At 40.9% G+C, this 23,147-nt stretch overlaps 1 protein-coding gene across 1 annotated transcript; it reads left to right on the top strand.

Moving 5' to 3' along the window:
• Positions 1-728: 728 nt before the first annotated feature.
• LOC306744536 (lysophosphatidylcholine acyltransferase 1) lies at positions 729-22,506 on the top strand (the record flags this gene model as incomplete). The annotated part of the gene is made up of 14 exons (XM_079227196.1): positions 729-851; positions 8,120-8,259; positions 10,098-10,312; positions 13,528-13,640; positions 14,033-14,093; positions 14,666-14,724; positions 17,406-17,440; positions 18,061-18,115; positions 18,489-18,571; positions 19,176-19,301; positions 19,982-20,135; positions 20,596-20,694; positions 21,184-21,325; positions 22,274-22,506. 14 exons carry the CDS (start codon positions 729-731, stop codon positions 22,504-22,506), a joined length of 1,638 nt encoding a protein of 545 aa, XP_079083322.1.
• Between the last annotated feature and the right edge of the window lie 641 nt (positions 22,507-23,147).

The following is a 23,147-nucleotide window of genomic DNA, read 5'->3' as shown; positions in this document are numbered from 1 at the left end:
TAAGTTCCCTCGTAAGTACGTGCAACAATGTGGAAAAGTGCATAGAGAGAATAAAAGAAATGTACAGATTCACAAATCGTACTCAACTACCGTAGCTTTCGGCGTTATGCTCCGTTTCCCTGTAAGATTAACATCTCAGAAATGCACAAATGCATAATTCAGCATTTGCCAATTGCAGCAATGCTCATGGTAAACAGTATCAAGAAAATAGAGCGTTTTTTAATCCAAATGTGTTTATTGTAGGGTTACAAAATATTGGTAAACATTACAAATCTACGTTGCATTATAGAAATTACGATATCTTGGACGGTTATGAAGGCAGCATCTTCCCGACACAATTAATACATACGAAGACGCGCTGCGCATGCGCCCTGTCAAAAGAGCAGAATCGTGGCTAAATTAGCATCCACAGCTAGCGGACTGGTTGGGGGACACGGTGTGGAGGAAGGCGCTCTGCGCACTGTAGGCAGAAATATATCAGCGACTTCAAATATCCCCAGCTAATCCTCGAGCTAACCATTATCCCTCCATGCGTTCCGCGAGAGGAAGATAACCCCGCACTGCCACCTCAATTAGCCGCCGTGCAAGACCGATAAAGGGGGGAAACTGCGCGTTTTCGGCGTGAGGGAGACCGATACCTTTCCAGGCAGAATCATCTTTCTTCAGTTTTTTTTTTTGCAATATTGAGAACTTCACCGCAACCTCGGCCGACGTGACCTCGTCTAACAATGAGGTTAGCGAGCAACAGACAGTGTGCCATGGAAGGAGACGGGAAGAAGCTGGACCAAGCGCCTCCGTTTAGAAACCCTTTCGTGCACGTCTTGAAATTCAGCCCCCTGGAAAAGGCAAAGGTAACGTTAACGTGAAATTATGTTCGCAGCCCCCCCAAAAAATGCCTTTTGCTCATCTTGCAGCCGTGTTAACGTGTCTCTTTAGTAGTTTCGTATTGCGTTAACACTGAAGTGCGACACAGCGGAGAGGCTGTCACCGTCATTTAACTTGGCGTTTTATTTTCCTAAAATGTGCAGGTAGTCAGCTGAGCTAGTCTGAGCTAGCATGCTAACAGTAGCCACATACATGTTGCTTTCTCCCTCCGGTCGTGTCGGGTCGCTGCCTTGCTTGAGTGCGGCTGCAAAGGGTCTGAGAGTTTTGGATTAAAAACATGGACATGTAGCTCCTGCAACGGCATGCTTTGCACACATGAGTATGTGTGCAACGTTAAAATCAACACGCCTCACTCGGGGAAATCCGCTAACAACCCTATTAGAATGAAATATAGCTGTTTGAGTATGGCCGCCTGTCCAGGATGGGCCTAGCTTGTTGCACTGGTGTCATAGAGCATGTTGTGATATGCGCTTTACCTCCATTTCATGGTGGTTTTCTGTCAATGTGCAGTTTGCTGTAAGGTTCCCACGGTGCGTCCCTATCCACCAGCATCCAACACGTGTGGATGTGATGGATGGAGGATCATGGGATGGAAATCTGACATGAGATTTGACATATCATGTCAAATCTCCCTCCCCCAAGACTTATTTTACCCCAGCTGTTGAAGAAGTTCACACGTTTTTGCCATTAGTCCCCTGATTATTTTGTTACCGTTTTGCAACATGCAAGTAGTTGCCTGCAGGTTGCAAAACTGTAATTCATTAATTAATTCAGCTACCAGTCATTGGTGTTGTTGATCTGATAGGAGTTATCATGCTTCCATGCACAAAGGTGTTACATTGCTTAAAGCCTCTAGACACTGGTTTGAGATATATAATATTCTTGTGAGCATAACATTGTCTTGCTCTTTCAAACGGGTTGTTTAAAAATTGGATGGCACATGTGGGACCTTTTGCTCACCTCATGATCTCTATGAGTAAACAGGTAGGGAAGTGAAGGCAACATAGGGATTCAGATGAGGTTTAAGAGACATTAGTAGTTTTTGGAAGCTCTGTACCTACTGAATTCTTTAGATGCCAGCATGCATTCTAACATTGTTTGATATGGTGCATCGTTTTTGTACTCTTATCACTAGTGAAAAAATGCATACATGTATTAAATCTCGGCCAAACACCAGTTTCCTTCTTTGTAAAGCTTCCAAATTTGAATTTGCCAGCTGCTCTCCAAAGTTACACGTTTGATTGACAACCAGCATTGACCTGTACAACCTGTATTGCATTATTTCCTGTAAGCACATTCCTTTCTACTATATTACCCTACATGGTGACAATATAGTGTAGTTCATAGGGTATACTATAAAGTAGTAGTAAACAGAGTGACATTGGGACACAGCTGTGTGGTATTTCCAGTGAGAAAGTTCAGTCCAATCTTAGAGACTCATTTTTATGAATGACACTAAACTGGCATAGCATGCATAAGTGAGCGTCTTGTTGCAAGCAAGAATAGTGGCCTAGGGAGGTTCACACGTTGTTTTCCCTTCGCTCTCCTTTGACGGTGACAGAAGGGGAAACGCAGGTGGAGTGATAGGTGGATCAAAGCCAAGGGAATGGACAGGTTTTCTGGTTTCTCCTATAAGGCTTAACATAATACAATTGAGGAAGTTATCAACAGAGGCCTGCACTTAAATTAGTGTATTCACACCAATTACACCCTTCTAGGGATGTAAAAGCATGTTGTAACATGCTTTGTGATTAGATGTGCAAATTGCAGTTCTCATTGTAGAATAATGTTTTATTTTGACAAATACAATAAATGGCCAAATAATAATAATACATGAATAAAAGGCTAATCCTTTTTTCTTTTCTTTTTTTTTGCAAGTATGCATGCATATGTTGTAACTTTAGATTGAAGATTAAACCAGTTTTCTTTTTACCACTAAGTGCTTAAGCAAAAGTGTGTCATCATGAGGTGATGGAAATGAGAACGCTCCTTCTGATGTTACTGAGAACAACCGTTTCCAGCATGTAGCGCTGGTTTTGTTTTTGCATCTGCAGCAACATAAAGAAAAAGTTGAAGATTGATGATGGGAGCAGGAAGTGAAAGTTCTGTCTACCAAGTTGACTAGCTAACAGACAGTTAAACCCACAGAATGCTTTTATGGGTTCACACAGAAAATTGATTGCTTTATGTACCTTTTGTCCATTGTAAAAGCACTGTGCTAAATGACAGTGTCACTAAATGGCATGAGATGAGGATTACTTCACCAACAGTGTCCAATATTATCCTTTTGAATTTACCAGCCAAGCGCACTGGTAGATAAAAATAATAAACTGCCTTTTTTGTTTGAGATATTGTTGGGTTTCAGTACCTTTCATTGAGCTAGTATTATGTTGAATACAACTTAAAGAAGAGGCCAGAGCAAAAATTTGAAGCAAACTTATTTGGCATTCGGCATTATTTGGTGTGCCATAAAATCGCCCACAATGACTGGACAGAAACAAGGTGACATATACCAGCCTATTTGTGGCGGTGACACCAAAATGCAGGAGAGAATCTCAGCATAGTTCTTTTTTTTTTAATTACATTACTGTTTTGGTCTGAACATTTACAGCCTTCAGAGATTTACTCCTCAAAGGAAAATCTAGCCGCTCTTGGCGGATGTCAATACTGGACCCTCTTAACCAGTGTTACAATTACTGTAATAAAACATATAGAAGGTTTTGTGTGTGTGTGTGTCCATGATTGGCCAGAGATGAATAATATGGCATGGTCTCCAATTAAAGCAAATCATTTGTTGCTGTTTTATGGTTGTAACATCCTCCATATTGCCACTTAATAAGGGTTACAGATGATAGAAATGGATGAGTTGTGTAACTCCTCATGCAAATGGGAGGATGCTTCGAGTTAGCCCATAAAGCTAAAGGCCCAAAAGCATTAAGGCTGTAGATAAATTACAAACAATCCGATTTCTAACGAGCCAAATTGCCGTTGTTGCTCACAGTGCAAGAGTCTGTGCAGTAGACCTGACAATTGAGAGGAGCTGAATATGTCTTTGCTAATCTTTGACTTCTTTGTTCTCTTCGTGAGTGCTGCAGTCCAGTAGTAATAAGGTGGCTCATCTGACTAACGGGCACATTAGTCAGTTGACCCAAATCTTGGAGCAACTGTGGAGACTTCTTATTAGTAGGCGATGTCATAATTCAGTTTCCTGACCTTTCAATCCATATTAAGATGCCCTTGCATTTTTGCACCTTGATGAGGCAATTAATTGATCACAGAGTTGATTAGCATGGACGTAATGTGAGAACACACTGCAGGGTTTTAGTTGCAGATTTTGGTGTATCAGCAAACATTCCAGTCCTAATCGAGCCTTCAAGGCTAAACATTGGTAATGTTAAAGTGGATTACATTTCCATTATAAGCTAGACAAGCTGAATTTACAATCTTTGTTTGATTTATTGGGAACCCCCAAAAAGACCTAAATCTGTTTTGATCCTGCCAAAGCGGTAATAAGTCAAGAGTTTATTAGCACACTGTAGAGAACTGTATTTCTGTGCTTTGGCATTCAAAGTGGACAACTGATGTGTTCCTCACAAGGGGTTTTCCTCTTCTCACCGACACCTGAAGCAACATGCCCACACTAGCACAGACTTGGTGATATTAGGGATACACAGTGCCACCTTACTAAACATAGGTTTTCGGTATTCCAAGTGGGCGGGATTCCCTTTGCGGGGTGGAGAAAACTGTTACTGTTGTAGCAATGTTGATTTATCTTTTTCTCTTGACTGGTTTTGGCTATGAAACGGTCTCAATGTACTACTGATGCCTCGAAAGATCTGGCTTCCCTGCAGTCGGATCTCCGGCGGGAGGTGGAGAGCTCAGCGCCCAGCACCGGCGACCCCCTCCTCCGGCCAGGAGCAGCGGTACGCCTGGGCCGACACCACGCTGCTGGAGGCCCAGGTCGTATTGCTGGGTCCGCTGAAGGAAAGAGAGGCACAGAAGAACCAGAACCAGGAGTTCTCAGGGCAGACTGTTGGACCCTGCTGTTGTAAAATATGAGCTTTTCTAAAGGGAATGTGACAGCTTTTTCTGCCAAAATCAACACAAGATTAAAGTTCCTTTTTAAAAAAGATAATAAAGAATAACAATAAGGCCTAGCAAGTCCCGAAGTTAGCAACAACATTGGCTTAAGCTCACTTAAGGTGGGCTGACCGTTTAAGGTATACCTGCTATTCAAGCCGCTCCTTTTTCTTTGTCTTCTTTTAACTGTATATCTGGTAGCATCATGAGGTCAACATTTTTGTATTGTTTATTTACGGTTTAATGGTTAATTATTAACATCCCTACTTGTAAGTGTGAAATATCTGCATGTCTCTCCTACCAATAAAAAGGTTACAGTTTGATTGTTTTTCTTCTTTATTCAACACAACTTCCTGTTCCAGAATCCTTTTTGTCAAAAGTAATAGAAAAGTAGGATATATGCTCTACATGAATGGCAATATGCTGAGAAAAAGCAACTCCTTTTGGTTTGACGGTGCATTCAGAATTCTAGGATGCATTTCTAGTTTATACACAGTCTCTACTCTTCTAACCTTTGGTTGCATATTAATGGTACAAATGCAGACTGGTCTCAACCGTTCAGGGTCTTCTACGTCAGTGCAGAGATTATATCAGCAGACCGATAACATCTGGTTCACAATTGAATGCAATTGCTGCTTTGCATTTCGTTGGTAATACCGACATATGGCTCCACTCTCATAGAGTAGTACTCTGCTGTTTTAGACTAGCCTGTGGTTTTGATACCAACAAGCCTACATTTTTTGTTTTTTGATTTACAGCTGTTATACAATTCGCAAGGTGCATAATTCAAAATGAATGTTTATTTTCACTTTCATTCTTAAGACTGTGACGAGCCTTATTGCATGCATTTAAAGATGCCTTGTAGAACAATAGCTGAATTATCTCCTCCTAAAAAGCCTCTCTACTTTTGCAGCAATGCCTTTATTTTAATTCTAAGTGACATTCATGCATTCTCATGCTTTGCGTCTAAATAAATCTTTTAACAAATGCATTATACAGTGGCTCTCAAGCATTCCTGGCGAGGACCATTTTATCATTGGAAGAAAGTGCCAGTTGTTTTTGCCTTTCTTCTGCAAAACTGTATACCGGTACTTCACATTTGTGTAAAAAGAGAGCCATGTATAATTAATGCATATATCTTAAGAGGATCGTGGGGAAAGTAAACAGTTTGGAGGACTATGAAAAGAGATAGCATCTATGGTGGTGTGTCAGTGCAATAACAGAGATTATTGTGTAATGTCATTTTTTAACTCCCTTAAACAAATCAGTCATGTAGATAAAAACATGATGTAGACATGGTTATATCATGAATGAGGGTTATGTTTTGAGGAGGGAAAATATGTGTAAAAAGTGTTATTGTAAGGCTACGTCCAAACTAATATGTTTTTGTTTAAAACCAGGGTTTTAAAACAAAAACGATTTGATGATGATGATTTCAGCATCGCTTGTGTAATGATTTTTGTCCATACTAGCAAGCCTGGAAATGATGTCACATGACTATTCACGTACGCTGGGCATGCGGCTGTAAGCAGGAAGTAGATTGATTCCTCAGTTACAGAAAATATGTATTATAATAGTCTTCATAAATGTAGTGCTTGGTACTTAAGATCTTCCTCTAAAATCTTTCTCTATAAACTCAGCCAAATATCATGTGAAGTTTTATTTTTCAAACTTCTTGGTCTATCTCTCACACACACATCAAATTTACTTAAAACACACATCTCATTCATTTCTTAATGTTTCATTGTCTGCTCTTAGACTCGTAGCTCTGTTCCTTTCTCACTGGAGAGCATTTATGCTTTTGTTCCTTTACAGTTTCTGTGTGGACTTCACAACAGTTGTGCATAACAAAATAAGCATTAATAAGAAAAGGAAAGTCGTTTCTTTTGTGTCTCTCTGACTTCAGACATCCACCGCTTCCTCTGGGCAGTAGTACGACTATAAAATACTGACTGTAACTTCACAACAGCTGCTAGTATCGACAACAAGGTCAGCAACGCCTGCTATCAGTTATCCATGTTGAATTAACCACTGGTAGTCGATCCATTATCACGGCTGTTTGTTTTTCTTCTGAAAAAGATCATGGGATAGGGCAAGGCGAATCAGGGAAGGACACACCGTGACTTCTAAAACCCAATCAAGTAGCGAACGCTACGTCATCGGTTTCAAACTTCTCCGGTTACGCCTCGCACACCTGGAGGTATTTCCGGACTTATCTGTCCTCTTTTTAGCGCTATAAAACTCCGGCCTACTGTGGACGCTCAACATATTAAGATGGAAACGTAGTCGTAGTGGTGTGGAGACACCCTAATACTGTCGACTCTCCAACAGATTTCCAAAATGTGCTTCCAGCTTATTGTCAGTAGTTTACATAGCAGGCTTTAAATGTATTGATTTAAATTGACTATACTGTCAGACAAGAACTCTTCCCGGATAAGAAAGTGCAGATAGGCTTTCATGCTGCACGGTAGTTGTTGCTATCAAGTCAAATATTGACACAAGATAAGCGCTGCAATCAGGTAGTCATAAAATATCTCTACACAGTCAAACAAGGTTTAGTTCGAGCCTTCAAGAATGAAGAACAAATGTACATATGTGGCATTTGCATGCTTGGGCGGTATACAGGCCATAATGTGACCTAAGGGCCGACACACCACCTGATTTAAATAGTCTTGTACATGCCGTGCTGCATGCCTGCTGCCCTCTGTACTGGGTAGGTCAGTCCTATAAGGGAACAGCCTCTCACAGCTTCATTACATGATGGCAGTTGAACTACATACACTGTTTTATTTTTCACTACACCAGATGCTTATAGTTAATTGCTTCTCATAAGCCAAAGCCATCATTGTTGTCCGATGGGCTTTCTATTATTGTGCTTTGTGAAAGATGTAATAAAATCAGCTCTGTTCTCACATCTTTCCTCCTGACAAAAAAAGTGTAAACACGTCGGTGTATTTTTAGAGACTGATTGATGTTTTTTGTTGGGTACACAGTTGAAACTTTGAATTAAAAAGCATTTATTGGGAGGCAAATGAAAACGACAACTGAATACTGTGTGAATGTAACGGCGCCAAGAGGACTGTAAAAAAACAAAACGTGTAAATTCTTGAATTTGTGTCTTAAACTGTTTTCTCTTTCCATCAATCTCTTACAGATTGCATTAATGACAGTCACACTGTTCCCCATCCGTCTACTCATGGCTGCATTCATGATGCTGTTGGCTTGGCCTTTTGCCTTCCTGGCCTCAGTCGGGCGCTCAGAGACCACCGTGGAACCCCAGTGCCTCTGGAGGAGGTGGGTGCTTTGTTATTTATATATGTGTGTGTCTGTCTGTTTGGTGAATTTGATTTCTATATTTGTTTTGTGTGCAATGGGCCACATATGGATGCACTGTAACAACCTTGTTGTAGGTGTCCTTCACACTTTGATTGTAGGAATACAACTGTGACAAGGGGCTGAAATGAGTTTGAGTTTTTTTGAAAACCCACCTATTTTTAGGCCTCTGCTCGAAAATTGTATACCCAAACTACAAAGAGTGTATCTCTGCAACCCCTAGGGTTATTTTAATAATTTGATTGATGTTGTAATAAAAGGCTACACATGTGAGATTTAGTTCAGATGTGTAAATATCAGTCTATATGTTACTGGTTAAGAGTAAATGAAGATGACACGCAGAAAAAATGAAAAGGTTTCAGGTCCGCCTATAAAAAAAGCACTTCCAGGATGATTATTTCTTTGAAATGATGCAGCTGTAAGGTCCAACTCTAACCCAAATCATAGCACATTATGTGAACATTCTCTAACCCAAATCATAGCTCAATATGTGAACATTCTCTAACCCAAATCATAGCACAATATGTGAACATTCTCTAACCCAAATCATAGAACAATATGTGAACATTCTCTAACCCAAATCATAGAACAATATGTGAACATTCTCTAACCCAAATCATGACACAATATGTGAACATTCTCGAACCCAAATCATAGCTCAATAGGTGAACATTCTCTAACCCAAATCATAGAACAATATGTGAACATTCTCTAACCCAAATCATGACACAATATGTGAACATTCATTAACCCAAATCATAGCACATTATGTGAACATTCTCTAACCCAAATCATAGCACAATATGTGAACATTCTCTAACCCAAATCACAACACAATATGTGAACATTCTCTAACCCAAATCATAGCTCAATATGTGAACATGCTCTAACCCAAATCATAGCACAATATGTGAACATTCTCTAACCCAAATCATAGAACAATATGTGAACATTCTCTAACCCAAATCATAGAACAATATGTGAACATTCTCTAACCCAAATCATGACACAATATGTGAACATTCTCGAACCCAAATCATAGCTCAATAGGTGAACATTCTCTAACCCAAATCATAGAACAATATGTGAACATTCTCTAACCCAAATCATGACACAATATGTGAACATTCATTAACCCAAATCATAGCACAATATGTGAACATTCTCTAACCCAAATCATAGAACAATATGTGAACATTCTCTAACCCAAATCATGACACAATATGTGAACATTCTCTAACCCAAATCATAGCTCAATATGTGAACATTCTCTAACCCAAATCATAGCACAATATGTGAACATTCTCTAACCCAAATCATGACACAATATGTGAACATTCTCTAACCCAAATCATGACACAATATGTGAACATTCTCTAACCCAAATCATAGCTCAATATGTGAACATTCTCTAACCCAAATCATAGCTCAATATGTGAACATTCTCTAACCCAAATCATGACACAATATGTGAACATTCTCTAACCCAAATCATGACACAATATGTGAACATTCTCTAACACAAATCATAGCTCAATATGTGAACATTCTCTCTGCAAAGGTTGACTTTGATGAAGTGAAGCAGAACAAAGTTAGAGAGTGTGTTGTTTTCACAAGTGTCATGACTCACTGAGTCTATGTATTTGATGCAACCATTAATACTAACCCCAGCACTAATCTTCTATGTCAACAATATCATGGCATTAGACATAAGCATCTACAATACTTTGAAGGGTTGGAGGTTTTACCCCCATCTGCAGATGAAAAGTGCCCCTCACACATGCATTATCTCGTTCCAGACTGGTGGACATAATTCTGAAGATCATCATGCGGGTCATGTGGTTTGCGGGTGGTTTCCATTGGATTACTGTGAAAGGGCGAAGGGCAATGCCTGCAGAAGCATCCATCCTCACCCTGGCACCCCACTCGTCTTACTTTGATGCCATCCCAGTCACGATGACGATGGCTTCCATTGTCATGAAGGCCGAGAGCAAGGATATACCTCTCTGGGGCAGTAAGTACCACATGCATACAAGTATAATATCACTGTCATTGTTGCTCCTATGAGTATGGCCTATGTTGTGAGCGAGAGAATAGGTTTTCAATTAGTTTAGGTTCTTGCATTTTAAACCTAAACAGAAATGCAGAACCAATTAACTAGCTTGCATGTTCAGTTACTTCTCTAGTTGCCAGGTAAGGCATTTGTTCTTTTACCCCTGGCAGCGAGACATGCAGTAAAAGGCCTAGGTGTGTGTTATTTGAGCTTTCCTTTCTCCTCCTGCTTTGCCTACTAAGTCAGTAATAGGCTACCTTGTTACCCTCCAGGCTGAGTGAACCTTGCCAAGTTACTGCAGCCTTACTTGCTTGCCTTACAGGCATGAAACCATATTTGGACCCATTTGTATTTTGTCAACATGCTTTTTTTTGAAGAAACCAACGTTGCATAAACAATGGATACATCTCACATCTTCAAGGGTCAATAATAGTATTATTTGTGGTTGAATGGTTTAGTTTGACTATGCTGGCACCAATGCTGGCACCAATTGCCAAGCAAGTGGAATCCAGAATAAGCATTAAGACCTGATCAGCCACAGTGACGTGTGCAGTGTCTCTCAGGGTACCAGCCTTATCCCTTCCTTTCGGCAGACAGCTCACAATTTTTTCTTTTCATGGCCCAACTCTCTCTTTCTTCTTCTTTCTTTTCTTACTCTCCTTAACTTGTTGTGGATCTCTCTTTCTATTTGACTTTCTACCTTAAGGGCTACCAGAAACATTGCTTTTATCATTTTTGTTTGTATTGTTAAAGATGGACTGTACGAGAAAATGCTTCCAGACTCAAAATACAACTTTTGCAAATCTACTTAGAATATTCAAACCAGTCTTTGTATGATTAGTTCCTCTTTGATTTCCTTGTACATTATTCCTTTGTTGTTTAGCTATCAAATGCTAGAGACACTCTCGGTCTTTGCCCTACAAGTAGACAATGCAAATATATCACTCCGAGAGTTTTCCTTTCATAGTGCAGGAACTTTGTGTTCATTGCATTACTTAGTCTGACCTTTTTAAAAAAGGTTTTTCTTGCTCCATTACAGTCATGTGGCTGTGCTATGGGAAGTGAAATCGACGGTATTTGTGTCACTCCAATGAGAAAATGTGTCGGGCTGATCGACGCATTGCTTTGAAGTTGTATAGTGTGTGAGTGGGTTATTTCACTCAGAACAGTCATCGTTTAGAAATGAATTTGTTGCAATGGGGTTTTTGTTGTAAAATAGTCTGATTCGACTTTCTGAGGCAAATACAGTTTGGCTGGGTGGTAACGATCGATGCAACAAAATACATCACATCATGCAGTGCATTAACAAGGAAGACGTTTGCTCGTGTTTGTAAGTTAGTGGAAGCAACTGCACTAAGCAGTCACCACTTCATTTATTCTAAGTTTGAAATCATTGAAGAGATAGGAGTCTTAAGTTGAATCTCGGCCTGCAGATTGTTCAGGACGGAAAGTGCAACAGGCTTATTTGACCAACATCTGTACTTATAGAAGGCACTTTAAACTCCCTCCTGGCAGGTCAACCTGCTAGGACCATTCAACCTTTGCAGCTCATCCAGAATGCGGCAGCTCGACTGGTCTTTAACCTCCCGAAATTCACCCACACTGCTCCGCTCCTCCGCGCCCTTCACTGGTTACCGGTGGTCGCCCGCATCCGCTTCAAAATATTGGTACTTGCGTACCGTGCTGCGAACAGATCGGGTCCTATCTGAATCCAGGACATGGTAAAACCTCACACCCCAGCTCGTTCGCGCCGCTCGGCTTCTGCCAATCGTCTTGTAGCTCCGTCACTGCGAGCTAAACGCTCAACAAAGTCACGACTATTTGCTCAAGGTGTAGTCCAAAAATATGTGTTTTTAGTTTTAGTTTGCGACGAAAGAAAGCAGAAAGTCTCTACATCTTTCGTCGCAAACTAAAAACACATATCTTTCGACTACACCTTGAATAAGGAAGGTAGCGCTTAAATAGCACTTTGTAGTTTGACTTTATTGAAGAAATTGTACTTTCTTCTTGTTGTGATAGTGGGCGAGCTGTACCCAGCATGCAGTTCGGCGGTGTACTTTTATAAATGTACAATTATTAGTGTTGTCAAATTGTTTGTGTCACAAACTGTTGTGTCGTGGTATTTTAACCTGTTAAAGAGCGTTAGGTGTGGGTTATTAATTGTTGTTATAAAGTTTTAACCATGACTAAAGTTATAACCATGACACGTAAGACAAGTAGCTCCCACCAGTGAGCGGTGAGCAATACATTTTGCTGCTATCCACCAGTTTGACGGTATTTGAAAAATAAACGGTATACCGGTTTCAAATTTACTTCCCAGCCCTAATTTGTGCAACCTAAGAATATGACTGCTTTGCAAAATAATAACGCCCGGCTTAAGTGAGTGGGAAATTTGTCTGAGAGGATCTTATAGCTATAAGATATACAATGTACCAGCGATTTAACCTACGCAGAGTGAGGGAGGACCATCCTAAAATGTCGTTTAAGGTACAATGATGGTCCTGAAGCTAGGATTAGCAACATACCTGAGGGCTGAGGGTGCGTCAAATAAAGTGTTTCAAATTTAGACTTTCACCCATTCAAATTCCCAAGTATTTGTAATTGTCTACTGACTGAATCAAGATCAGTAAAGAGTATTACTGGAAAGGATTGGAAACTTTGTCTTTCCAAAAGAGAAAATAATCCTTTTGGTTGAGTTTGAAAGCAATTTCGGATCTGATGGCCATGCTGCAGGTTGTAATATTTTTCCAGCAAGTTATAAAAGACCCTCTATGCACTGGAGGCACATGAGTACATGACTGTGCCATCTGCATACTCACTGTACTTGCAGAATATTAACTTCTCAAAAATGTAAAATAAACACCGTCATAGTGGTAGTTGATGTAAAGAGGAGCAATGCGAAGCCAGTACAGTTAAATGTGTGTGCTACTGAACTGGATTGTTATCTGTGGATTAAAAAAAAAACATGTGTAGTTTGAGGCATTACAGACATGGCCTGTATTACCAGACTACGTCAAAAGGTCCGAAGTAGAATTGGCCCCTCTCCCTCAACTAAACCACTATGCAGTATAAGCACATAATGCAGAGAAGCTTTAGTTGCTTAGCTGTCAAAAGAAATAGAAAAAGAATAAAGGATTCTGTGTTCATTTGCATTTTCTCTGCTTTCTTGTTTCTAGCTTTGATTAAGTTCATCAGGCCAGTGTTTGTATCGCGGTCAGACCAGGACTCCAGGAAGAAGACTGTGGAGGAGATCAAGCGCAGAGCCCACTCTGGAGGGGAATGGCCTCAGGTAAAGAGATGGGAACGATTGTGCACACGTGTGCATGTGGTTGTCGACAAACATACACATACATAATGTTTAACATGAATAGATTTTTTTTTTAAGTTTTAGAAACAAATGCATTGTGTTTGTTGTAAAAACCTTTCGTACAAAACACCCTGAAGCTTACAACTCTCGCCCCAGTTTTCTGAGAGCATGAGTACGGTATAAAAAGACCTGGACATCCCTGAAGAGAACAAAGCTACAGACAAATGGACATTGTTCCAGTAAAATCAAGCACTGTAGAAAACATTGATAGAACGAACTACACATCTGACTCTAGCAATTCTCAGTATAATAATTATGTTAAGGATATGGCTACTGATTTTTGTAATGTAAAAACCATTCCTTTCCTCTTACAGATAATGATTTTTCCAGAGGGAACATGCACTAATAGATCCTGCCTAATCACCTTTAAGCCAGGTAAAGCTCTCCCATCATCATTTTTTTTCTTCTTATTCAGCTTTCTTCTCTTTTTATGTCTTTGAAGTCATGCTTCCAGCTTGCTAGCATGCATTGACGTTTCATACTCAACATGATGGGAATAATCTTTTCATGTATTTATTACACATTAAATGAATGTCTAATTGAGCTTTAAGTGTAATGTGTGGTCATATAACCGAGCAATAAGAACTTAAATCTTAGTCGGCGTTCCCAAGGTTTGAATTATGATGTGAGCGTACCTTTTGATGGCCTTTCTGTAAGGAACAGCTCACATAAGATATATATAAATTTCAAATATGAAAGAAATAGGGTTGGGAGATTGGCTGTAGCTAAAGCTGATGGACTCTATTTGGTAGATGTTGGAATAACCAAATAAGTGCATTTATAGTTCTGCATTGGTTACATTGGTGCTTTTGAAAGTAAAATTTCATTGAGTCCACTTTTTCAAATGTGCAATCAATATTCTAATTTGCGTGCTCTTGTTCTTAATTTGTTGTTTATGCTTAAATACCACATTGAAATAAATCCTTTGTCTTTGTTTACTCTTGCAGGGGCCTTCATTCCAGCTGTACCAGTGCAGCCTGTGGTGATTCGTTACCCAAATAAACTGGTGAGATTGTTTATGGATGTGTTAGTAACACAGCTTAATAGCACATGTTTGTTTTACACAATCAATTAAATTGCATATGTTTGCTCATGAAACATAACTTTAAAAAGATAGTGGATGGATTGTGAGTGACTCCTTATTAACATATAACAGTGATAAAATGCAAACATTGTTGGAGTAGCCCAGTAGCCCAACACTATTACTACTACTCACTGATTCCCATCGACCACAGATGGTTACCTGTTATAGAAACTATACACGTAAGAGTATGTATCAGGTATCCCATCTGGATTAACAAACAGGAAGTGCATATTAGGCAAAATGTCACGTTGAATCCTAATTGTGGTATTGCGAAGAGATTGATTTACATGAATGACCTGCAATACTAAAATGTTGGCGCTCTGTGTTAGTCCTGTGAGGAATTTGCACGAGCCATATTGTGTGTGTGTGTGTGTGTGTGTGTGTGTGTGTGTTTGTGTGTGTGTGTATACTATGCATGCCTCCGTAGCCCGCTTGGCACCTTTTCAGAGTCTCACTCAGTGGGTCGGTAAAAATGTTGCCGGTCACATGGTGGGAAGCAAGATATTCCAGTTATATATAGTATCCACGAAGGAGAAAATGTTCTGCAGATGGACAAAGATCAGCAAAGTCAGCAGAGTAATTTAGGGCACTTTGAGATCGTCCTTCAGTCAACATTTGCTGTCATGGTCATACTGTGTCTTTTTTTTTCAGCTCTTGGATTCGGGTTAGACAGTGATATTGTTAAAATATGGGGATAGCGGTGCATATTTTCAGACATGGTCTCTTCTGGAAGGCGTTCATAGTGTTGCACTCGGTTGTGACTGTCTCCTTTCTCATCCTTCACACAGCGCAATTTAGGTATTAATGTCTGTTTCGGAGATTACCTGATTACCTGTAACAATGCTGAATCTAAATTCAACAACGAATACAAGTATCTTGATATTTCCATTTCAAGGTTTGCCATGCAAACAATTCATCTTTAAAGGTGATGAATACGAAATTTGGAGCATTTCTGTTGCCCCTCAACATGCGACGGCTAAGCCGGCGGCTTGCAGCTAACGGTGCTAACATCGCAAACTACAGCAAAAGACAGAGCAAACGCCGTTTACCCTCGGGAGAACCAGAGGGGACGAGGTGCTATGCTTCTGCAGCAAAGCCATCAGTCGGGACGGCGTTATCATCAGCTGTGTCCACCGCATGAGAGCAGTGCAGAACTAGTGGTGCACACTCTCCTCCACTGAAAGCAACCTCGGTCTGCGCAATCAGATCCGTCAGCCAGAGGCAGAGCGATCCATCCACTAATTGGAAGATCCGCGGCTTGATCCTTGGCTCCCAGTTCGCCCACGTGTCCTCGGGGAAGATACAGAAACCCCAATTGCTCCCAAAGGCGCTGCTGCCGGTGTGTGAGTGTCTGTTAATGATTGGCTTAGAATCTGAAAAGCAGGTGTCAAAAGTGTCACTTTGTGTGGCAACCTCTGCCATCAGTGCAAGGATGGATGTGTGTGTGTGTGTGTGTGTATGTGTGTGTGAACGGGTGAATGTTGGCATGCAGTGGTCAGAAGACTAGAAAGATACGAGATAAATGCAAGTCCATTTCCCATCAAAAGTCACACTACATCCCAGTGCTGCTTTGTTCATGAATAGCCTGTGCCTGCTCACATGCAGTGCTCCATACATGATGTGGGTTTGTAAAAAGCTTGGTAGCACAGTAACGATGTAGATAGAACATGCTTTCGGCATATGAGACTAATGCAGCTACAATTTTGAGTGACTTGAAAAACAGCCCACGACAATGATTGTAGAGGTAAAAGCAGGAATGTGCCCAGTTAAAGTCCTGCATGCTGACTTGAGGCTGAGTCTATCCTGACATTCTGCATCGAATGATGGACTCTTGATGACAAACTTACTGGCGGGCCAAAGAGGCTGATTCAGTTGCAGTCGTGAGAAGAATTCAGTGAAGTGTGCAGAGCCACTTTCTGATAGCCTCACTGGGAATCTGGTTAATCATGATATGACTTAGAATGCATCGCTCAGGCTTGTTAGGGAGGCTGTGGAAACCCAACTGAGGACATTGTGAGAAGGAAATTGTTTGGGGATCTTATATATCAAGCAAACCTGCACTTTGATTTTGTACTAAAAGGGTTATTGCTTTGATGTTCTCCTTTGGGGTCAGTTGCAGAAATCACAAGTGTGGTTGCGAAACTTCAGTGGTGCCAGTCCTGAAAGCATAAAATAAAATATGTGCTAAATCACTGTTACAATAATCCAGCATTGAGCTAACCTGGTTTCAGAAATGGAAATTGGAAAGTAGGTCTTTTAACCCAGTTAACACAAGTACATTTCTGTTCAGGAAACCTGACCACTCTGGGAGTTTAAATGTCCAAATTAGTATTTAAAATGATCTCAAATTGATACCCTTACACATATGCCAAAACTGATTTTCTAAAGGAGATGGCTGAGGAATGTAAACCACTGTAGTTGAGTGAGTGCTTGCATTTCCTGTCTCACACTATTATCAGATGTTTGATGTGCAAATAAGCACCGCGAGCTTTGCACCCCTATTTAGTTAAGAAAAAAGCTACAGGAAAGAAATTAACAATTGATCAAAACATGCATCTAGGAAATATAGTAATTTGCTCCTTTGCTTCATTTACTCATTACAGGACTCAATCACATGGACCTGGCAAGGGCCTGGAGCGTAAGTACACACGTTTCTTCATTTCATATATTATGGTGTGCCTCAGTTTCTACGAACTAATAGGTATAGCTGGAGGAAAAAAGACTGCCCTCATTATCAGTCTCTGTAGCCTCCTCAGAATACTATGTCCTGGTCTGGTTTCGCTTCCATAATTATGGTGGCTCTTTGAATGCAGTTGGCTGTCTTCCCAGTTCACCTGAGCACAGCTATGCCTCGTTTGAATATATCTTTCCCAAAGATGTGCACACACTTTTACATGCCTGCTGCACACTAACTTTTTTACATTGGTTGCACTAGTGTGCCTAACGTTATCATTTAGGTGCACTGTATACACACACACACACACACACACACACACTCGGACACTTCCACTCACAACCTCAGATCAACCGACGCCAACCTCCTTATCGGAAATAATTACCCCGACCGTTTCATCTAAATTGGCAGAAAGAAAATATATTTTTATGTTCCTGTGATGTATTTTATGTGGCCGAAAACTGTAAAAAGTCAAGTGGTCCATTTCAAACACACTGCATATATTCTGTTGCTTAATTTGCTCACTCGAGGCTCTTTGTTTCTGTGTGTGTTTATGTCTGATGATCCGTCTTGTTGTTATCCAGGTTTGAAATCTTGTGGCTGACACTCTGCCAGTTGCACAATGAGTTTGTAGTCGAGGTAAGTGAGACATTCTCTCTCCATACATGACTTATTATTGTGGCTTTAGTTTAGATCATGCCATATTTAGTCATGAAGCAATTGTAGTATTCCAATTATTTGAATGTGTGTTATGTGAAAGGACGCTCCTCTTGATTCCATCGTGTTCTTTAAAAAAGAAAAACAAAATATGCAACAGGACAGACTTTTTCTCTTTTCCTTGTTTCATGAATGTTTCATTTAATGCAAGGGAATACATAGTTTGTTTCATTTGTCGACAATAAATGGATTATTTGCTTTAATGATATACATACCATAAAATGTCAAGACAATAATAAAACCTCTTGTTATGTCTGAGATTTGGCCAATAATGATTTCCCATTCCTCTCTGCAGTTCCTACCCATCTACACGCCCTCAGAGGAGGAGAAGAAGAACCCTGCTCTCTTTGCTATCAATGTGAGGCGTATCATGGCTGAGTGAGTTACTTGATCATATCTGAATGTACAATAAGCAAAGTTAGACAAAAAAAAAGAAGTATCCAGTAATAACTCTTCACCAACTAATCACTGCTGTTTACAATGAAGTACTTATCCCGCATATTTGTTAGTTGTGTCTAAACAGAGCATGAGAGACACACACACACACATCACACACACACACACACACACACACAAAGTCCAGAAGAGCCGAATCAATTGTTGACCATCACGTAGAAATAGCTTCAAATCAAACCCGTGATCAGATGCTGCTTCCAGCCATGGACGATGGGCCCCATGTCCCGATTCGTGGCGCTCTTATTCCATTTTCTGCCCCAGCCAACAGCGCCATCCTCCTAAACTGCTACGGTTGCACAGGCTTACTTCCACCTGTGTTATCGTTCTCTCCCACGCTCTGTGCGTCACTACTTGAGGCTAGGGATGGGAGATGTAAGTTCTGCAGATGGACCCCCCCAAAAAAAAATATCTCTCAACATCTAAGGAACCATATCGGCTCTTACATTGGCCTTCACGAGCCGACAGCAAAGTTTGTATTGATTTGCACATTCTGATGCCCTGTCATTGTCTCCTCTGTGCCATGCAGAGCCCTGGGGGTACCCATCACTGATTATTCATTTGAAGACTGCCAGCTGGCCATGGCAGATGGCCAGCTGAGACTGCCAGTCGACACCTGTCTGCTGGAGTTTGCCAAGCTCGTCAGGAGACTGGGGTGAGTCACTCAATCCTTTCCGAAGCAATGCTACCATCAAAGAGAACCAAGTCAGGGGTAAAAAGGTGAGACCGAGACCACAGGGAGCCGGATTCAGTGTGTTTGGATTCCAGCAAACGCAACTGGTCGTATGCACAGGTGGTGAAGGCTGTCTGGGATTGTGTCTGTGTTGCTGCGCTATTACCTTCCATGTGTTGGTCAGGTGCCTGCACAGTATAAGATATGGAGGGGGACTCCTCTCTCTCTCTCTCTCTCTCTCTCTCGCAAGTGAAAAGACGCATCTGGCAGCACTGTGTGTATTAGTGGAGGCACATCTCTGTGCCCGGTCCAACACTTGGCAGTGATGAGGCCCGCTGACAGTGCAGGGGAGAGAAAAAGAGGATAAGGATAGAAAACCGGAGAGAACATGAAAATTGTTTGGACAATATATGGCAAAGAATGAAATGGACTGCAGCCGAACAAACAACAATTTAAAATATGTCAGTGAAGTTGATACAACTGCATGCTACGGTCTTAAAACAATAAATAAGCAAGGACACAGAGAAAGTGCCTCTGCTGTACTAAATGCATTGTTTTGATTCTGTTTTTATCTTTTTGATGGTGGCTCTTCTACATTTCCTTCTTTGCACCGTGGCGAAGTCATTCATTTGCACATGATTTATTCCCCCTCGCTATCCCAGGCTCAAACCCCGGAACACCGAGAAGGTTCTGCAGGATTATGGGAACAGAGCCAGGAAGCTGGAAGGTCAGAAGCTGGACTTGGACGACTTTGCTCAGTTCCTCGATGTGCCAGTTTCAGAGATGCTGCGAGACATGTTCGCTCTGTTTGATGAGGTAAAGACTGGGGAGGTTTCAATCACGTGAATGATAGCGCTACAGTCTTCCAAATAACTTGCAATTTGTCCCTTTCATCATTATGACTCTCCCATTATGTCATACTGCAAATATAGAACTTAAATATATATGTGTAACAAGCAATACCTACTTCAATTTCGGGCACAATGAACTCCAAGCAGTTCGTTGACAAAGTGCATCTATAAAAATACTGTTTAGTCTGGAGGCTGAGGTTCAATACCAGATGCTTTTTAAACTAATCACAGCACCTTGTTTTCCACTCGGGGATACATTTGCAGTATAGTACCCAAACAAATAATACAGGTTTTATTGCAGCAATGTGTTTATAACCTCAACAACAATCACCCGCAGCTACGTCTGTGAAATATACAGATAAGTAGCCCCGCTCACATCCTTTGTCTTGATCTTTTGTACGCGTGGTTTTCTCTTGTTTTTCAAGCAAGAAGATGGCTGCATGGATATCAGAGAGTACGTGATCGCCTTATCTGTCGTGTGCAGACCTGCCAAAACTCTGGAAACGATGAAATTGGCCTTCAAGGTATGTTCTGGTTTCAAGCTTTGAGCTTATCAAACCACCAGACAGAATGGAGTTCTCTATGCTTGCTTAGGATCCGCATCACATTTGCTAATGTTAAAATGCCACTTAGTTGTTGTCTTGTGTTTTGCATAACCGTAGTAGTAAAACAGTTCTAGCGTAGGGACTAGTTTACACATATTTCCATCAGATAACACGTGCATTTGTGAATTATCTTTTGCACCCAATCTGTTTTTGTGACTGCGCGATCAATTTCATGTTTTCACTTGAATTGCTTTTCGTAAAGTTGAGCATGTTCTGTGACCTCAGGGCTCATGAAACCCATTGGGTACAGATTTATTATTTAGGGCACCATCAATTATTTCAGAAAAGGGGAACCCACTTAAAGAACAATTCCACCGGCTCCTATTCTGACAACCTTTCAGAGTGGTACGCCTCAAGGCAAAGTCAAAGAGATGACACCTGCATATCTCCCCTTTGTGTCTTCTCCAGATGTTCGAGGCAGAGGAGGATGGCGCCATCACAGAGATGGAGTTAGCAGTTATCCTGAAGACGGCTTTGGGTGTGACTCACCTCAGCGTCTCACATCTGTTTACTGCCATCGATCCTGAAGACACAGGGAAGATCACATTTGGTAAGAGATAGGATAAAATACACTTTCCCTGGTCACTGATTGACCTAAATACATCTTAGTTGAATATGTGTATGAACTGTGCTTGGTCAAAGCAGTAGTCTTCTTTCCCGGCTTTTGAACCTGTTAACGTTCTGCCGTCCCGCGGGCGTCCTTTACTGGACATTCTAGTGTACACTGTACCCCCCTATTTATAGTTCGGTACGAGGCCATGTTTCTGGAAACCTACGATTCTTGTGATTCCAGCTGTGTAACCCGTTTCAAGATCAGACCACCACAGCAGCTACAAATGAGACTTTTATCAGACAACAACAAACAAACAAACGATAGCAAAATCCAGGCAACTCACCGATGACGCCTCATATTGATCCATAAATCCATAACATTCCAACAAAAACGGCGTTGTTACGTCGTAAAGGTCCAATACAAATAAATCCCATGAAAGATTTAGTCCAAAACACGTGATTACATCCATAAATATCCACCAACTGGCGTTGCATCATTTCATATCAGCTGGAAGATATGAAAGAAAAACGATTTGTTTTTAGAGAAAAAGCAAGTTTGCATGAGAGCACAGCTACAAACTCGGCACCAAAATGACCGCCGATCGTGTTTTCCAGTCATCTACAGGCATCTTATTTACAAAGAAATGAAAACCTTATACTTTAGTGTGTTCAAACTCATACAACTCAAGTGATTCTGACTATTGAGGGAACAAAGCTTCAGATTGTTACCTTTCAAAAGAGACCAAGACCATGCATTTACTCCAAATAGTTTAAGTACAGCTTGCAATTTACTTTGGGTATACCTGGATAGGCGTTTTTTGTCAAATTTTACAGGAATGTTAAGAGGTTAAACCCTCTTAAGAGGAGCAGGAGATCCAACAACCAGGCCACTACAGTTTTAAAATGTTGACTTTGCCTCTGGCGCCCTCGTGTGGTCTCTCCACAGATAAGTTCAGATGCTTTGCGGATGAGCAGCCAGACTTTGCCGAGGCCTATCTGTACACAGAAAACGCCGGCCTCCACAGCGGGCCCTGCCACGGTCACCAAACTAAGCCCAGCCCGTCTTCCCAGAACCTGCGAGGCACTGCCACCACCAAAGCAGCTAACGGCATCTGCCCCGACTTCAGCCCCAAAGACCACGACGGCACAACAGATGGACTCCTCAAGAAACACAACTAATGGTTTGAAAATGAAGCGGGAGAAAACAACGCCTCTCCTGGTGAGAGGACGCTGTTTTGGGAGAAAAGGGAGTTAAGTACTTGTTAGTTAGTAACTTGTTCAAACAGGAAGGGACTACATTTCAGTAACCACAATTACAAATATAAAAAAAAGTTTACCGTACCCTTTTTTTTGTTGTTGTATTGTGTCCATAAAACGTCTAAGGTTATTTTCAACCTGGTACTGTTTATTTTGTTATGATTTATACTTTTTTTTATTTTACAGCAAGGAAGGAAAAATGCCAAACGATGGCTGTTTTCAGATGAAATACTTGAAGGGTAACCACCTATACAAATTCCTGTGAGAAATGTTTGTTATCATTTGTTTCTTCTCCCTCCAACATAGTGCTAGCTCTGCATGTTTTTAACATGAGGGGAGCAAGAAAAAAAAAAACAGTCCCGGACAGTGAAGTTAACTGATTTTCTTTTTGGAAATCTAGTGTTGGATTCTCTTTTATTTGTCACTTTTATCTGTTCTTTTTTCTCTTGAATGGTAGCTGCCTACGTGAAAGTGCAGAATGCATGGGCTCAAGTTGTTTTGAGTAGTGTTGAGGATTATTTATCTAAAGAAGGGAGGCCCGAGGGCACCGGTGACATTGTACG

The sequence above is a fragment of the Taurulus bubalis genome, assembly GCF_910589615.1.
Source record: "Taurulus bubalis genome assembly, chromosome: 12".
NCBI lineage: Eukaryota > Metazoa > Chordata > Actinopteri > Perciformes > Cottidae > Taurulus > Taurulus bubalis.
Note: the sequence above shows the minus strand (reverse complement) of the source record. Positions and strands in the feature narration are given on the sequence as shown.